Below are 16,202 nucleotides of genomic sequence, written 5' to 3' on the forward strand. Positions count from 1 at the left end.
CTCAAATCTCAGCCCCCGCTCCAGTGCTTCTTGACCACATTACTCTACTTGCCATCCTGACATGAATGGCTAATAGACCCATTTCCTCGGACGGCGCTAAGCTAAGCTGTGCAGATCAGGGAGATGAAAAGAGATTGGATGGGGAACAAAAACCCGAACCGGCCTCAGCAGCGCGGATGCAGTGGGGAGGCTGCATGTAGGGCATTAGTGCATGGTTATAACTAATTATATCTCGAGTGAATTGCTCCTCCAGGCGTGGCCAGGGATCTTCCTCTGCTGCTGCACTGAACGAGCGCTGTTGTGCGCTGGGGTGATTTGCTCGAGCTTGTAACATTTTTTTTTTTGCCTCCTGTATTGCGATTATCAGGGCCACCAAGACTGATGAACATAAATTAGTGCCACGTAGACGTGACACAAGGATGCTGCGGTGACTCTCGGGTAATATATGTGAGGGGTGACACTGTCAAGGAAATTGGTTTTCATGGAGGGGACTCAAGGCCGGTGCAGGAGCCCGGTAATAAGAGCAAAGGATGAATAGATAATAGAGCTCTCCATCTCTCTCGTGGTTAACCTGTCAGTGCCAGGTATCCAGACGCAGACCACTCCAGCACTACACCTCAATAAAGAGAAAACAGGCGACCCGTCTCCAGCTACTACAGAGACGGAAGCATCGACTCTCAAGCTGCACTCGTGGCTTGTTCATGCTATATTTTAAACGAGATGTTAATGCCTTGTTGCTGAGTTAAATATATCTTTGGAAAATTTATTCTCGTTTCTATTGAACTTGCCCTTCGGCTACATCACTTAATATGTTGTGTGTGATGAACTGTGAGAGATGGATAGATTGACTCCATTTAGATTTCAGGTTTCCTGAACAACAGAGAGTGTTGTGGCGAGAGAGACGTGCATAATGTTAGAAAGGTGGTCATAATGTTATGCCTGATCGGAGTACAGTCTTGGAGTGTGCGATACCATCAGATCTGAGTGAGCTACAGCATAGAGCTGTATCATTCATCACCTTTTCATTCTGGTGTGTGTATATACAAACAGAACTTAATAGCATCAGCTGCAGAGCCCGAGGATGTGAATCAAAACCACATATATATACATATATATATACACACACACATACATATATATGTATATAAATGCATTTATCTTTATCACACCTTTTTCATTCACACCTCAGAAACGTGAAACAAGAGTCTCATTGTACTGTGCGGCTTTGTGTGCGCATGTGGATATTTTCTAGTCTATCTCTCGAATCTTTGTAATTGTTGAGCAGCATTAACCTCCGCAGCTCTCGATCAGACGTGCCTCTGTTCTCACGTCACCTGTCTGCTCATCCGTCGGCACAACGAACGGTTTGTTCTAGACGTTCGGCGCTGACTTTCTGTGAGTGAAGATAAAACGCGGCATTACGGCAGCCTGGACCCTCTGTTCTGCAGCCAATCGGCGCTGGCAGCGTGGCAACCTTCCCTTCCCTCTCCTTTTCCCCTATCTGTATTTCCATAAGCTGACAAATAGCGCAGCTCTCTGAAGTTGCCGTCCTTTGTGATCTGTGACAAACGCAATGGTAGCTGTCAGCGCAGAGGGAGGATATGAGCGCTGACGTGCTCTCTGAAGCAACGCTCAGCCTTTCATGTCGAGGCAGAGGAACCAAAGAACCTGTCTTCCTCCGTGTGTGTCTTCCTGCCAAGGAGCGGCGAGCAAAGTGTAAGTGCAAGAGTTTCAGCGTGCCTCTCTAATCCGCTGCCTTCACCCAGGTCAGTCTCATTTATTATGAATGGGAAGCTCTGTGCAAAGCCCTTTGATATCGGGAAACAATTTAGAGCTGGCTGAGAGTCAATGCCTTGAGGGACCAATAAAAAACACTTTTAATGTATCGCGAACTTCAGGCCAGCATGTGGTTCCTTATAAAGTTCCCAGTATTAGTCCCAGGTTACTACAAAAGTGTGTCATTGGCTAAAAGTGCGCCAGCTGTTCTTCAGTTTTATAAAAAAGAAAAGAAAGCCGGGTTAAAGGATTGATGACATGGTATTTGTTTCAGATACGCCGCAACAGTTCACGGATAACAAGGACGTCCTTGTACCTGAATGTCAGCGTGATCAAATTATCAGCGAAGGTTATTCATAAATCAATGAGCATCTCTTTTTGGGTAAATGTCACCGCGATCGCATGACAATTAAACTCAACGGTGCACCCAAAAGAAGAAAGAATCTCCACTCTAACGCTCGCAGTGCTTTTTTTTCCACTCCAAATTGGCAGCTGTCAAGATTATCCTCACGTTCCGTCCAGCGGCTCCTTCAAAATGGAGTCTCTGGCAGCCGCTCCACTTTGTTCTATCAGGGGCAGACTGAGGTATTAGGGCACATTAGTCTCATTTCCAATTCACTGACTGAGCCAGATCGATTTCCTTCATTTTCATGCACAGATGGGATTAAATGGCCAGATTAAAGATGAACTCCTGGCACAGTCCACCGGGCAGATTTATCATCCTGAAGATGAACGCAGTGAGGCGGATATGACGTGATTTTGCTATTTTTTTCTCATTCAAAGGCTGCAAAGTGTCTTAAAAACAGGAGCTAACGTACTAACTGGACTTTAAATCAAAAGATTTTTTTTCACTAATACTTGTTTGGTTTCTAACTTTTAACTCTTTAACTTTCTAGATGAAGGCCACAGCATGCTATAACTGCATGGTTATTTACTTATTTATGTATTTATTTTCTGAATTCCAAGCAAAATAAAACGCAGCGGTGCCAAGCCACCACACACGGCGATGGACCTCATAAAGTTTTTGGCAGTTAATTTTGGATTTCCTTTTTTCCTCGCAGGTTTTCCTGGAGCTGTGTGAGGTCCAGTGAATCGCCTGGGGAGGTGGGTCTCCTCGCTTTGAGAACACACTGTGGGGACCTTTTCTTTTTTTTTTTTCCTCCCCTTCGCGTTGGCGGAAAAAGTAAAAAAATAAAAAATAAAACAACAACCAAAAACCCTTGCGTCATCAGTAATTTACTCCAGACTTGAGATGTGTGTGCGTGTGTATGTGTGCGTGTGTGTGTGTGAGTCCATCCCTCCTTTAAATTTCAACTCAGTTTCCTCAGACGCTGATTTGTGCCACATTTTCCCACAATGCTCCTCTTTAAAAACTTTTTGTTGGAATTTGTTTGAATAAACTCTATGTATGCCGTAGAAAGATGTGGGAAGTAGTCTCTGACACCAACAAAAGACTTGTTACCTTTGAGTAAAATGGGAATTGAAAAATGTAATAAATTAATTCCCAGTAAGGGCTATAACAGGGATGTAACTGTATATATATAACTGGCCTCCACCAAGGTTTCAAGAGAATTCATGTCACACAATCACTGTTGGATGTAGACTCAGACTTAAGGCAGGCGCAGAGACGCTTTCTCCCTCCAGCAGGTGGATGTGAAAACAGCGTCCAGGTGACAAACATTCAAGTGAAGTAATAAATGGAAGGTGATGTCTGGGTGGAGGGAGTATCATGGGAAAGCAGCAGCGGTACCTGTGTAGCCCAGAGAGTTGTCGTCCTCGTGTTCGGAGTTGGGAGCCGGCGTTGCCCCTTCGCTGGCACCGTCCTGAGCCACTGCCGTCTCTGTCAACAATAACACCACAGGGACTGAGAAACTGGACGCGTTGGGCCCGCTTTCCACGGCCCCGGTCCGTACCTCCAGCCCTCTGCCGCCGTGACACAGGCAGACGGCAAACACGCCGAGAAGCGCCTGGCTCCAGCCGTGTAACCCCTGTCTCCTTCGGAGGAGTCCGAACGCCCACATCGCGGTAAACGGCCAGACATTCACAACTCCGAGACTTGAGTAAAATCCAAGGACAAATAACTTTCAGAAGTGCCAATCAGTCGATGGGTATAGATCCATCAGAATAGTGTTTTTTTTTGTTTTTTTTTTTTAGGGGAGCTCAGCAGGAGGTAGTCCTGTTGTCCTGCGCTGGGCCTGAGTGTGAGAGTGTGTGGGTGTAAAACAGTCATCACCATCATATCAGTAGCCATAAGTGGTTGCACCCCTAAAGGAGCACATGGGCAGGACAGAGGAGGGAGGGGGGCCGGGGGGGCCGGGGCAGCCTCTGCGTGATTGACAGCGCCACTCTGTATGCACACTCAACTGTGCACACGGCACCCATGCAAATACAATGATGCGCCATTAATTGCTAATCAGCTCCTTTTGATTCGGGCTCGTCTTTGTGCCTGTGTCCTCCTCGGATTGACAGGTTGAGTGTGCGCGACAGGAGGAGTGAGGGCGGGACAGTGGGGGCGGGAAGAAAGACAAAAAAAAAAAAAAAAAGGAAGGCCAAAGGGGGGGCTGGAGTGTATGCGGCTTATTGGGGCGACAGGAGGCCAACTGTGCCCTTATGATGGCTCCGTGTGAAATAAATCAGAATCGGCCATGCCCATTCTCTTTGTGCGCCACTGACAAGGGGTTAATTTGTGGTGGCTGGCCGGGGTGGGGAGCTAAGAGGAATCTTAATCATCCAGCCCCTTTAGCTGAGTGAGTGTCAGTCTGTCGAAAGTATCTGTTTCCTCAATGAGATCTGGCATCACTTCAGATAAATAGCAGACGGGCAGACGGAATCGTTCATTGGAGAGTACTTCAGATCACCGGAGTGTGAAGAAGAAGGTGACCCATCCTCTCATCCGCTCCTCCCACCATTAGAAAATTGGCAGTAAAAACGTGCGCAGATTTTTCATACACAGCCGAAAGACCCGAAAATCACACTTTACAACAGCGAGGGACACATTAATGATGGTAAACACAGAAGATACATTCAAAATGCAGTCATGCCTTCTGGCCGTGCCTGTAGCGCCGCAATTAGTGTGACAGTAAAAGGGTTGCATGCCGCTTCTCATCCGCCACGTATCTGTTTATCTGAAGAGCAGCATCGTGAAACGAGCATGAAGTTGACTCAGAATCGTGCATGTGAACGAAGTGATAATGAAGCGTGGTGATACACGTAATGAACAAGATGAGAATGAACCGTATATGAAGGAACAGCAGATCTGATGCGTTGTCTGACACTTATAGCGTGACACCACTCGGTTACATGTAGAGTTTTCAGTTTGCTCCGGCACCAGAAAATGTACCGACAGAAATTAAAGGCTGGGACAAAAGTGCAAAAAATTAATCAGATGTTTGGCCAAACGTGAACTTATTACCTCAAACTACATCATATACATTTAAACAAGAGTGTAACACACTGACTGACTGAACATAGCAGCCTGGAACAGAACCAAAAGCAAAGCGTGGAGGTTTATCTTGAAAGTTCAGCCCTGACATTGTAAATAAATAACTTCGCTATAACCTTAACTCAAGATGCATTATTTTTTTTTTTTCCTGGCCATTCTGGGAAAAATATGTGAGAAAAACAAGCTTGTATTCAGCTTTGTGACAAAGCATTTTTAATACTTTGAGGAGTGTCTGAATGCGTTATTTAGTTTAACAAACAGAAGAATCTCCTGAAACCACAAAGAGAAAGTTACTTGCTTATTTCACAGAGTTTTAAAACCTCACTCTTCGTCAGTGAATGTCGTGAATACATGTGACTGCAAAAAGAGGAAAAGAGCGGCCTTAGAGTTCACAATGTTAAGAAAAATGTTCGATTAAAAACAATTTTAAAAAAAAAAAAACATCACCATTATGATACTCTTTGTCTGATTTCCGCGCTCTTTATTTCTCCGCGTGGACTCTGGTGTCTCATGCGTCTTATTCCCTGGGTGGTCCACAGTCAGGGGTTCAATTAGAGACCACTTCAGAGTTCATTAACAGGTTGTGTACGCAGCTGCCCCCTGGGCATCGGGGCAGGGAATCAAGACCACAATGTTGCCTCCCTGTCTCTCCCTCTTAAGTCCGACACTGCGCTCGATACAATGCTGGCTCATTAATGCGGCACATGTGCAGATAACTGACTACTTACAGAAAATACAAAGGCCAGCCCCCTCCCATCCCTTCCCTTCCCCGTCCCTTATCCCTCGTGGCCCTCAGACTATAAGTCCTGGCCCTGGAGCCCTCCTCAAACACGAGCCCTTTTTTTTCTCTGCCACAGCCTTTCTTCGTGGACCAATTCACGGGGCGCCGTGCAGGCCCTTGGCTCTGTTTTCATACTGTAGTCGTAAATTCACGAGGTGGACTTTAACTGCGCTTTAACTCGAACGCTCGCTCGCGACGCTGCAGCCGTGGAACTCAATCAGCACTTTTGCCCCAGTACAACCTGACATGACAAAAAAAAAAAAAAAAAACCTGATGTCTTACTCGCTGCTCTTGTAGTTAAAGTTGTTTAGTTTGACAAATGTCGGCAGCTCTTAATAGAAGCGAATGAAGGAGCGGGAGAGGCGAGCTGTTGTCTCATTGTTACCTTGTCACGTATTGACAGCAGCACTCCGACCCTGGCAGCTTGTATAAGTGATGGATGGGTCTAAAATGATGAGTTTGGGGAGTCTGACTCCGGGGGTTGTTAACAGGACCGTAGGACAAGTTCCTTTTAACGGGGAGGCAGCATATTTCTCTAAGAGACCCCGAGAGCAATTTCAATGATTAAATTGGTTTCTTGGAAAATGTTCTCCTCTAACATCTGTTTACTTTTTGTCTGATGACAGAGGGAAAGCTAATTATGGGGCACAGGCAACGAGATTTCGCTTCCACAAAGTTGAACATTTAAAGAAGGTCTTTGCTCCTGAGAAGGAAACACACAGCGCTGTGTTGGAGGAGTTGCTGTCATTTTAGACCTTAATTCAGCAGTTTTCACCGTTATTAAAGAGAAAGTACAAAAGGTCTTTTTTGTTGTTGTTGTTGTTTTTTTTTTTCGGCAGAAGCTCGTCCGTCCACTTTGTCTGTTTCCACATCACATTTTCATTCATTTCCATTTTGATTACACTTTGTTTTCCGCATGACTAATGGCGCTTTAATAAGGCATTGAGATAATGCATACATACAGAGTGAGCACACGCTGATAGAGAGGGGGAAAAAAATGCAAAGTCAGGACGGGGAGTTATCTTGAAATAACTCAAAATGAAATCTTACGCAGGAACATTTGACCACACGCCCTTGAGATTTAACTCAAGAGATGAATGACCGAGTGAATAAAGAGCATACGCTTCGACTTGTAAATTACATCAACCAGAGCTAGCGCTGCTTGAAAAGAAAACCAATCACTGAAACATGGCCTGACTAATTGTTGCTGTGAACAGAAAACAAACTCTGCGTCTATGCGAGAACAGGACCAGACTCTTAAAACAGGTGGCGTTGAGAAAAAATAGTTCGGCATTTTGAGAGGAAGAAATACGCTTATTCTTTTCAGTTTCATGAGAAGATTATTACCACTCTCATGTCATAAAACGTGACACGAGAGTGGGATAAATAAGCAGCTGCAGCCGGCAGGCAAGTTAAAATAATACAGAGATTGACAAAATCCAAACTTGGAACTTTCGCACTTTGGCTCGTGCACACGTTTCGCAAATGAGGTGTAATATTTGCGAGGTGACGGTAGGAGGATTTTATTACCTCCGTGCAGAGCCAGGATAGCCCCATGTTCCCAGTCTACCGTCTAGCTTCATATTTACGCACTGACATGAGAGTGCAATTAGCCCTCTCATTTCACGCAATTGAGAACGTTTCCAGAAATGTCAGGCTATTGTTGTATGGCAAGAAAAAAAAAAAAATAAATAAAAAAACACCGGGTTCGTATAAAAAAAAAAAAAAAGAAGTCACAAGTCATCAAGTTGTGCAGCAGCTGTCGTGAGAAAACGGAGCACATGACTCACACAAAGCACATTTGGCATGGGCCCTGCAGACCGACTGGCTCTTAACTTTCATCATGAGTGAAACTCTACCTCCACAAACACAGCATTAAAGCGTATTAATAGCTAATTGATAATGCCTTTAGCTCCAAGCATGAAATAATTATTATGCCACAGTTGCCACATGAGGGAAAAAAGTGACATACAGTTAAATATATCATTACATTTAAGGTCAAACTGCTAAGCCGCACTCATTCCTAGGCAATAAAAAATAAATAGATTTTTTTTATGCTAGTACGATAGTGGCCTATAACCTGATCTGTGAAGGACTAATATGTGATTTAATAACCAGTAAAAGCCCATAGACTGGCCTATTAGTGAGTTTTAAGGAGACGTATGACGTACATAGTGGGAAGCTCGAGACTCATTTTACGTGTTTTATTTTAAATAATGCCAGTTTAACAAACTTTTCAATAACTATAAAGAAGAAAATCTTTGGTTGAATAGACATTTTTTAAATATTTTTTTCTAATGTTCCCCCAATAAAATATCTTTAAATACACGTTATTTCACTAAAGGAATAAATGGAGGCAATAGACGTTACGGCCACTTTACTGTTGTACATGTTTGAAATGAATTGTATTATCTAAATATTGTATTGTCATGTAATTGCAATATGTGTTATTTGAACAGCTTAATACTGAATGCAAAGTAATAACAATACTGTATATTTATAAAGAGCATTGGTATGCGTTTAATATATAACACATATAGCAGGTAGAGGGTCGATACTTTATCTCCCCATCAGTTTGGGTGTTCTTGGCCTGGAAAACCTTGAGCTAAAGCATTAAGAAACTACAGCAGCAACACACAAGAAAAACTACAATACAAACAAAAAAGCACACAGACTCTCGCTCATAATAGTGACAGAGATAATAAACTAGAATAATGAGCGTCTTAATTCCTGTGGCTGAACTGTACACGAAAGTAAACGTTAACATCACCTCTGATGTGCTCAACGGGTCCATCTGGAGGAAACAACTAGAACTATTCTGACCACACTCAGTTCGTGAGTTCACACAGGATTTTGCTGTTGGCAAGTTACACTGCAGTTATGTGCATTGTATATTTTACTCCAAACACCGTGTCGTTGGTTACAAAACCCACAGTTAATATAAATACGTCAATCCTGCAAGCTGCAAGGTGACTCATCCCCCCGAACGCCTGATTAGCCGATTGTTGTTGAACAGAAGTGAAAATGTCAGCGGTGAAATATGTGTGCCAATGCACTTGCTGATAGATGTGCTCGGAGGGCACCGGCAACCACCCACAAAAAGGAAAACAGGGAGACAGTTCCAGGACAAATAGTGCTGATTGGCCTGAAGGGTGTTAAATTTTGCATGGTCACTAGACTGAACTCCTGTTCAAATCGCTCAGCGCCGAGCAGCATCACGGTGAGTTAGAGGCTCGCACCGTCTCACAGCTGCTTCCAGGGCAGTTTTATCACTGGACTTAAATTAGAGGACGGCCTTTTGCGTAACACTTTCCATGAATATCTCGTTTCCACACGGCCACGTTACGTAACGCGATTCATTGTGCTCGTTTGAAACACTGCTTCTCGGCTTTGTTTAACAGCTCTGATGTCAGATGAGTCCTAAAGCCTCCGAGGAGTCTGAACTTGCTCTGACATCCCGGTGGAGCTGAGGCAAGATGTGCTGTCAGAAGCCCAGATGTCCGTCTCTGTAACACCGGCATCATTTTCTGGCCGGAGAGAAACAGATCGGGGGGGGGGGGTATTTCTCTTAGGTGAGAAAAACAAAATCTATCAATAATTTGGAGAGATGTTGTCAAGGAGAATGGCTTCTGAATGCTTGGTATGTATGAGTTTGTTCTGGCATCTGACTCAGAAGCTTGTCAACAACCACGTGGCAACAAATGACAGACCAGTGACCTTCGATGACGTCTTCTCCGCATTTTGCAAAGGCTCTACTCTAAAACTCACTAGTATGCCATGAGTATATGGCATACTAGTATATCTAGAAAAAGAATCTGCTTTTCCTTACCTCATTTTCTAGGTAGACAGTGGCTAAATGGAGAAAGAAGCGATTCATAGGAGGAAAAAAGGAGGCTTGTGATTATGGTAAATGAGTTTAGAGGGCAGTGGAGCAGATAATTCATACCTCATTTCAAGGCAGCGGCAAATTAATGACAAACTACGCCGATGCTACCTTTCCATGCTCTTTGGTTTGCTTAATCGGGCACATGTGCTCCAAACACAATCAAATTCAAGGACAGAGAGGGCCCCAAAAAACTCAACTCGCATTTGGTTTTCGTATAATCGCTGAAAATTCCATCAATATGTTAATGTGAGCAATTCGTTCCTAAAGCTAAAGACCAACAAAAAAAAAAAAGAAAAGAAAAGAAAAAAGCCTCTAATCTGTCGTCCCTCTAAGCGAAATGATCTCGAGCTGCTCCACTGATGAAGTCTGACTCTCCGGGCCACATGGAAATTTTCTCGAGTTTTTGCGCCTAAATGAGACGTGGCGGTTAATTGTTTACAGTCAAAAAAACATGATATGTGACTCCAAGACGTGTTTATGTATTCAAAATGTAACGACACCCTGGTTAGTATTCAAACTTTGTTTCACAAGGAACTAAAGACACAGTAGCTGTTTATCGCTGCCAGTTCACCTGTGCCCAACGAAGTAGTCGGTAAGTGCCTCAAGGCTGTTTGTAACATCGACGTGAGCCAAGGGGAATTTTTGGAACTTTTTAATTAAAGATCCAGGGTGACAAGCAGATCCACCGGTGATGTATAACCTCTTCAGTCTTTGATGTTGTGACACGCTGCTTTCAGTTCACGCGAGGCACACCTACTAGTCCCTTTCTTCTCACAAGCTGTGTTATGGTCAAAACAAATGAGAAAACACTAAATGCATCTCGGTTTGGCAAAGTGTGCTGAACAGCTCCTCTGACATGCAATTATTACTTCACATTATGCCTTTTTCTTTTTTTTCCCGCCCTGACCTCTATTTAGAAAATAAAACAACTGACAGCGGAGCGCCAGTTAAAGAATATGTTCACGCATACACCGATCAGCCACAACATTAAAACCACAGGAGACAGGAGAAGTGAATAATATTGACCAGCTTGTGACAATACAAGCGTTCTGCTGGGAAACGTTAGGATTCATGTGGATGTTAGACAGGTACCACCCACCTAGACCAAAACAGGCACCCCTCACCCCATAGCAAAGACACTGCTTGATGCACACACAAAAACCCTTTATGAACAACTCATAAAAAACATCGACCTGGCCCCCCAATTCACTAGATCCCAAACTGAACAAATATCTTTGGGATGCACTGAAACGAGCCTGATCACCTTAACCCACAGCACCCAAAGGCTCCCAGTTATGTGCAATGTATATAACCCTAACCCTAACCCTAACCCTAACAACATCCTGTTACCAGACAACACAGGACACCCTCAGAAGGTCCATGTCCATTCCCTGATGAGTCACAACTGTTTTGGAGGCACAGCATTAGGAAAGTGGTCATAATGTTATGCCTGATCAGTGTATATTCTTTATATCCAGGCTCTGTCTATATAGTTTAGGAGAGAAGCGAAGTCACTACATGTATATTTAGGATGTAGCCAACATTTATATGCGCAATATAACACACATTAGCTTTATTTCCTGTAGGCTCAGCTCTAATTTAATCCCACAAAGATGTGACTTTATTGCAGCAGACACACAGCTGAAGTAAAACGTCTGATTTCACATTAATCACACGCATCAGCGTATGTACGTCCACGGCCCCGCCAGCGCCTCTGAGAGCAGGCACTCATGTACACGCACTTCGAGGTAAGAGGTGTTTTTGCACGTGGCCGCTTGGTAATGACTTCAAGGTAATGATTCCGTTCGTTTTTCTGCGATTGCCCATGTCACAGTTCAGTCGCCATCTGATCTGAAGTCAAGCAAACTGAACAAACAGCCGGCGCTATCTCCCTGTCCCAGCCTCGCTCTCCCTCTGTCTACATAAACGCTCTCATTCCACCACGGATTGGTGCTTGTCAGCGAGAAACATGTGTATGCTAATTTACTGGAGCGCGCACTAACCATTCGCAGTCCAATGAGAGAGTGCAGATAAACCAACGTGCGCTCTCAATATGTCTCGTTCTGATTAGAAGAGATGAAAATGAGGCCCTGAGACGACGTGCGGTGGGAGCGTTGCAGGCATGCAGCTACTTTCTCAGCACGCCCGAAAATAACAATCTCAGTAGATCAATACTGTCAACTTCAGTAGCAGAGGCTGTTAGGACCGCATTGCTTTTTCCTGCATGTCCACAGAAGTGCAAATAAGTTAGTGAGGCCACAGGGCGACCTTAAAGATGGTCCAAATCTGCAGGCTAATATGAAAAACCCTGCTTTTCTTCTGTTGTACAGTAGTTTACATCTGGTAACAAGGATAAAATGCCTGCGAGCCTGTGGCATGGCTTTGATTTTGGTGTTTGTCACAGGATAAAGACACCCAGACACTGTGTGTGTGTGTGTGTGTGTGTGTCTCTTGCACATTTGTGATGTCATCTTTAGTCCCGGAAACCCAGGGATCACTGTTTCAAACATCCACTAACTCACTGGAAAAGAATGCAGGAGAAGTTGCGGGCAAGCCAGCTGAGAATGAACCCACTCGTGGTCTCGGCTGTTGTTAAAAGAACGCCTCTGGCATTGTCAGGATAGTTGCGCTGTGCTAAAAGAAAGACAAATTATGTGTTAAAATGTAGGGAGTTGAAATTCATTACGATGTCAAGTGAAAACGGGTGGGAAGGGGGTCTGGGATGAAGGAAATGTAGTCTGTACCACCTGAGGCATGTTTCAAGTGAAAATTCTTAAGGATAAAGACTGGATCAAGATTTATAATGTGAGAACTCGCTGTCTGCTTTCTGTGACAGGTTAAGCCATACAATCCCCCCCTGTGGAATTCGCAGAAACAGTTGGAAACAGTTTTTAACTGTCCGGAGGATTAAATGAAAACGTTATCAACTCTATCACCCGGGAAAAGAAGGAAAACATCGAGTCGGCTGCTGATTATTTGACCACAAACGCGTATCCCTCAGTGCAACTGTCACCTCACTAAATCAAAGCTTGTTCCCACCTGATATCCTACCACAGGGTGTTCAGATGACGACATAATTACAGGCTATAAAAGCATTCATAAAACTTCATTATGCATTGGCGATAAGTCATCTCAGGACGATGTGTTGTCAAAGAGATTTACGCTAAGTCTCAAGGATATAACAGCGTATCTTTAAACATATCAATTATCCTCTTACTTTATAGGTCTTTCAAAATCATTATCGACACTGAAAGTTAAACTGGTCTGGCACACAGAGAGAGAGCCACATGCTTGTGCATATATATATATATAGGGAAATGGATGGATTCCAGCTGTGATATCCAAATCTATAATTCATATGGAAATTACATCAAGAGTGGCCTCATATGGGACACATTCTGTAAAGAATTCTGAATTCTGTTAGTGTGTTATCTTGGTTTAACCTAAATACCCTTCTTCTCGTATTTACAGCACAGTCGCATTAGCTTGTCTATTATTTTCTATTTGTCTAAATTGCATTAGACAGCTGTCTTGACAATCTGGATGGGACAGCTTAACATTTTCTTTGATGTTTCCTGTAAGCTACAGCTACAGACACCAGATTTAAAATATTGCTATTCACACAGAGAGAATTACGGCGTGGTGATTAGATTAATCAGCGTGAGCATGAACTCATTTGGCAAAAGCTTGGGTTGTGAAATGGGTCCACATGTCGCTCCAGTAGAAAGCTTGCCGACATAATTTATGAAATGATCTGACAGAATACGCTTTGCAGCGTTAAGTAAACCCAGCAAGGGGGCTTCTCGGACATGGTTTCAGATGGTCTGGGTGAGCGTAAAAAAGCAGCGGTATCACATGACACGTGGGAGTGGCGAGGCAGCGGAGGGCCAGGGGCTGTGAGAAGCAGATCGTAAATCCAAAAAAAGGCAAGAAATGCAACAAAGGACAAAGTGCAACTCTACCACACCTCCCGCTAAATTTATTAGTGGCAGGTGACTTTCTGGGTTGCAGCAAGATCGCGGAGCAATGACGATCTTGCGTTACCATCTGTTTGTGTTAAAGAAAGAAAGGAAAATATGGTGGCAAACAATACAATGTCTAATATAACTACACGGTATTGTAAATCATGAAAGACACTGGCAACATTTCTGTTACATTTAAGAGGTGGAAAAGATTCCCATTGTGTCAGACATCTGCTAGCAAAATGTCCAACAGTGCCTTCATGTGGTGTGGGTGTATTTCTCTTTTTCAGCTTTGTCTCACTGTATTCTGAACGCTGTGGTTATTTTAAAGCTCCCCTACAAAAATCACTCAGAATCCAGTATAAAAGTAAGAAGAATTCAGCTTGATGCTGAGTGATCAGATGCCTGCCCATTAGAAACGAAAATACAGAAGTACAACAACACCAGCCTTGTTTTTAGATTTGGAATTAGCAAATTGATTAGAGGAGTTCATTTGAGGTTTTATGGTGTGCGGCGCTGCTGCCAGTCTTCATTAGCGCTGATTAGTGTTGCTGCCACAGCGGGCCTCTCACTGAGTCATGAGTAGCAGCTGATTCCTTATTGTTCCACCGCTCGCACTGCACTTAGAAAAGTTCTACATCGCTACCCTGGCCTTACAGAGTCTGTCGACAGTCTTACGGCAAGACATCTGGCAACCTCCAATCATTCAAGATGTTAAAAGGACAAAGCCAGAGTACACGTTGGAGATAAAATAGTCGTCAGTTTTATGAGAGATCGCAACATACGGTGACACTGAAGCTCAGTTTAACTTTATCGGGGATGTAACCTACACTCAACCTTGGGTTCTGGATTCCCTGTGTGAAGCCAGTTGACTTCCACCCGAAAAAAATGCCTTCCACAGGCCTGCGCTGTGGAAACAGATGGCTTGAATATCCCCTCACAGATGCAAAACACAAGCTCTCGGTTAACTAGTGTCTGAGGAATGGATTTCCAACGTGAGTGTGCAGACAGAGCGGGGGATTGTTGGGAGGAAATGATGTGTGTGAATGCTGTGTCAGCGGCGAAGGGATGCTGATGCGCAGACCCTCTGCCACCACGGACGACCAACCACTGACACAGCTGGATCGTGCTTATGCTGATGTGCACGAGTGGCTTTCCAAAACAAAAAAAAAACAAAAAAAAAAACACTATGTGGGAGAAAATATGTTATTGCCTGTTTGGCGTTGCTTGAAATGGTCTTATATAAGCGTCAGGAGTCGAGGGAAACGTGTAATGATTCAAGTGACGTTAAAAGTTCAGATGTGAAGTAAAAAGAAAAAGTGCAACGGTGACAAACTAGTCCAAGTGTGTCACGTCTCTGTTCCCATTTTATCACAAGTGTCAACAGCCATTTCTGCTTGTCGTACTAAGTGTGCAATAGCCATGATGCCTCTGGTCAGTAACGTCACCAAAATGTGTTGGAGACGACATAGTGCCAGGGGTAATCCAGAGATGTTCTGCTCTGCAGAGGTGTGTGGCCTCTCCTATAATTACCACTTCATCAGTGAAGCGAAGGGAAAACAGAGGCCCCAGCAGATTTTTCGTCTGGGCTGGTAACAGCCTGCCGTGTCTTTGCTGCGGTCGGACTGTAGGCTTTTCTGCTGACAGCCAGACAGACGGCCCGTCCTATATGTGTGCGTTTATGTCTGAGCGCCCCACAGTTTGTGTTTCGGAAAACCAAAGGCAAGGGCTGTCTCATCAGAGAAAACGGTAATGAAAGCGACGGCAAATGGCATTTTATATCGAACTCATTCTGTCAAATGTGAATACTTAATGCGCACGCAGGAATCTGCAGCCTCCGCTGCTCCTTTTGAAGAATGGCTGCAATCACAAAAACATCAAATTTACTATGTAATGCGTCCTCATTTATTTAAAATCATTTCCTCCCTTTTCTTCACTCACTTTTTAACAGTTCCCCTGTTTTCATAGGTATTACTAACTCAGTCTTCCCGTCACTTTCCAATCACCAAGTGGACACAAGGTGTTCAAAGGTTCGCATCATCCCGTCCGGATCATGGACTGTATGGACGCAGAGACCAATTATGTCCTCCACTGGTTTGTACTGTAGACAAACTGAAGGCTAGAGAATGGCTTTATGAGTTCCTACAGCATCATCAGCATGTGAGCTAATGGGCGAGGCTCATTCTACACATTCCACTTAATGGTTTCCAGTTTTAATGCTTGCAAAGTGCAATGAAACTGGAAATCATTAAGAAAATAAACAGAGATTTACACACAGAGGGAACTGTTAGGACAATTAAGCAAAAAGCAAGCCGTAATCGCAGTGATTAAAAACAGATTTAGACCGAGCTAACA

At 43.9% G+C, this 16,202-nt stretch overlaps 1 protein-coding gene across 6 annotated transcripts in view; it reads right to left on the bottom strand.

The window, feature by feature from the left end:
* robo1 (roundabout, axon guidance receptor, homolog 1 (Drosophila)) overlaps positions 1-16,202 on the bottom strand; it is a 207,573-nt gene that overhangs the window by 132,007 nt on the left and 59,364 nt on the right. For 4 of the 6 annotated variants that reach the window (XM_047593832.1, XM_047593825.1, XM_047593824.1 and 1 more), the window contains exon 3: positions 3,527-3,616. The exons of the other annotated variants lie outside the window; for them this stretch is intronic. In XM_047593832.1, the coding sequence (XP_047449788.1) occupies positions 3,527-3,616 (90 nt within the window). The remainder of the gene's footprint in view (positions 1-3,526; positions 3,617-16,202) is intronic. 6 annotated transcript variants of the gene reach the window in all.

This window comes from Mugil cephalus, chromosome 9, assembly GCF_022458985.1.
Source record: "Mugil cephalus isolate CIBA_MC_2020 chromosome 9, CIBA_Mcephalus_1.1, whole genome shotgun sequence".
NCBI lineage: Eukaryota > Metazoa > Chordata > Actinopteri > Mugiliformes > Mugilidae > Mugil > Mugil cephalus.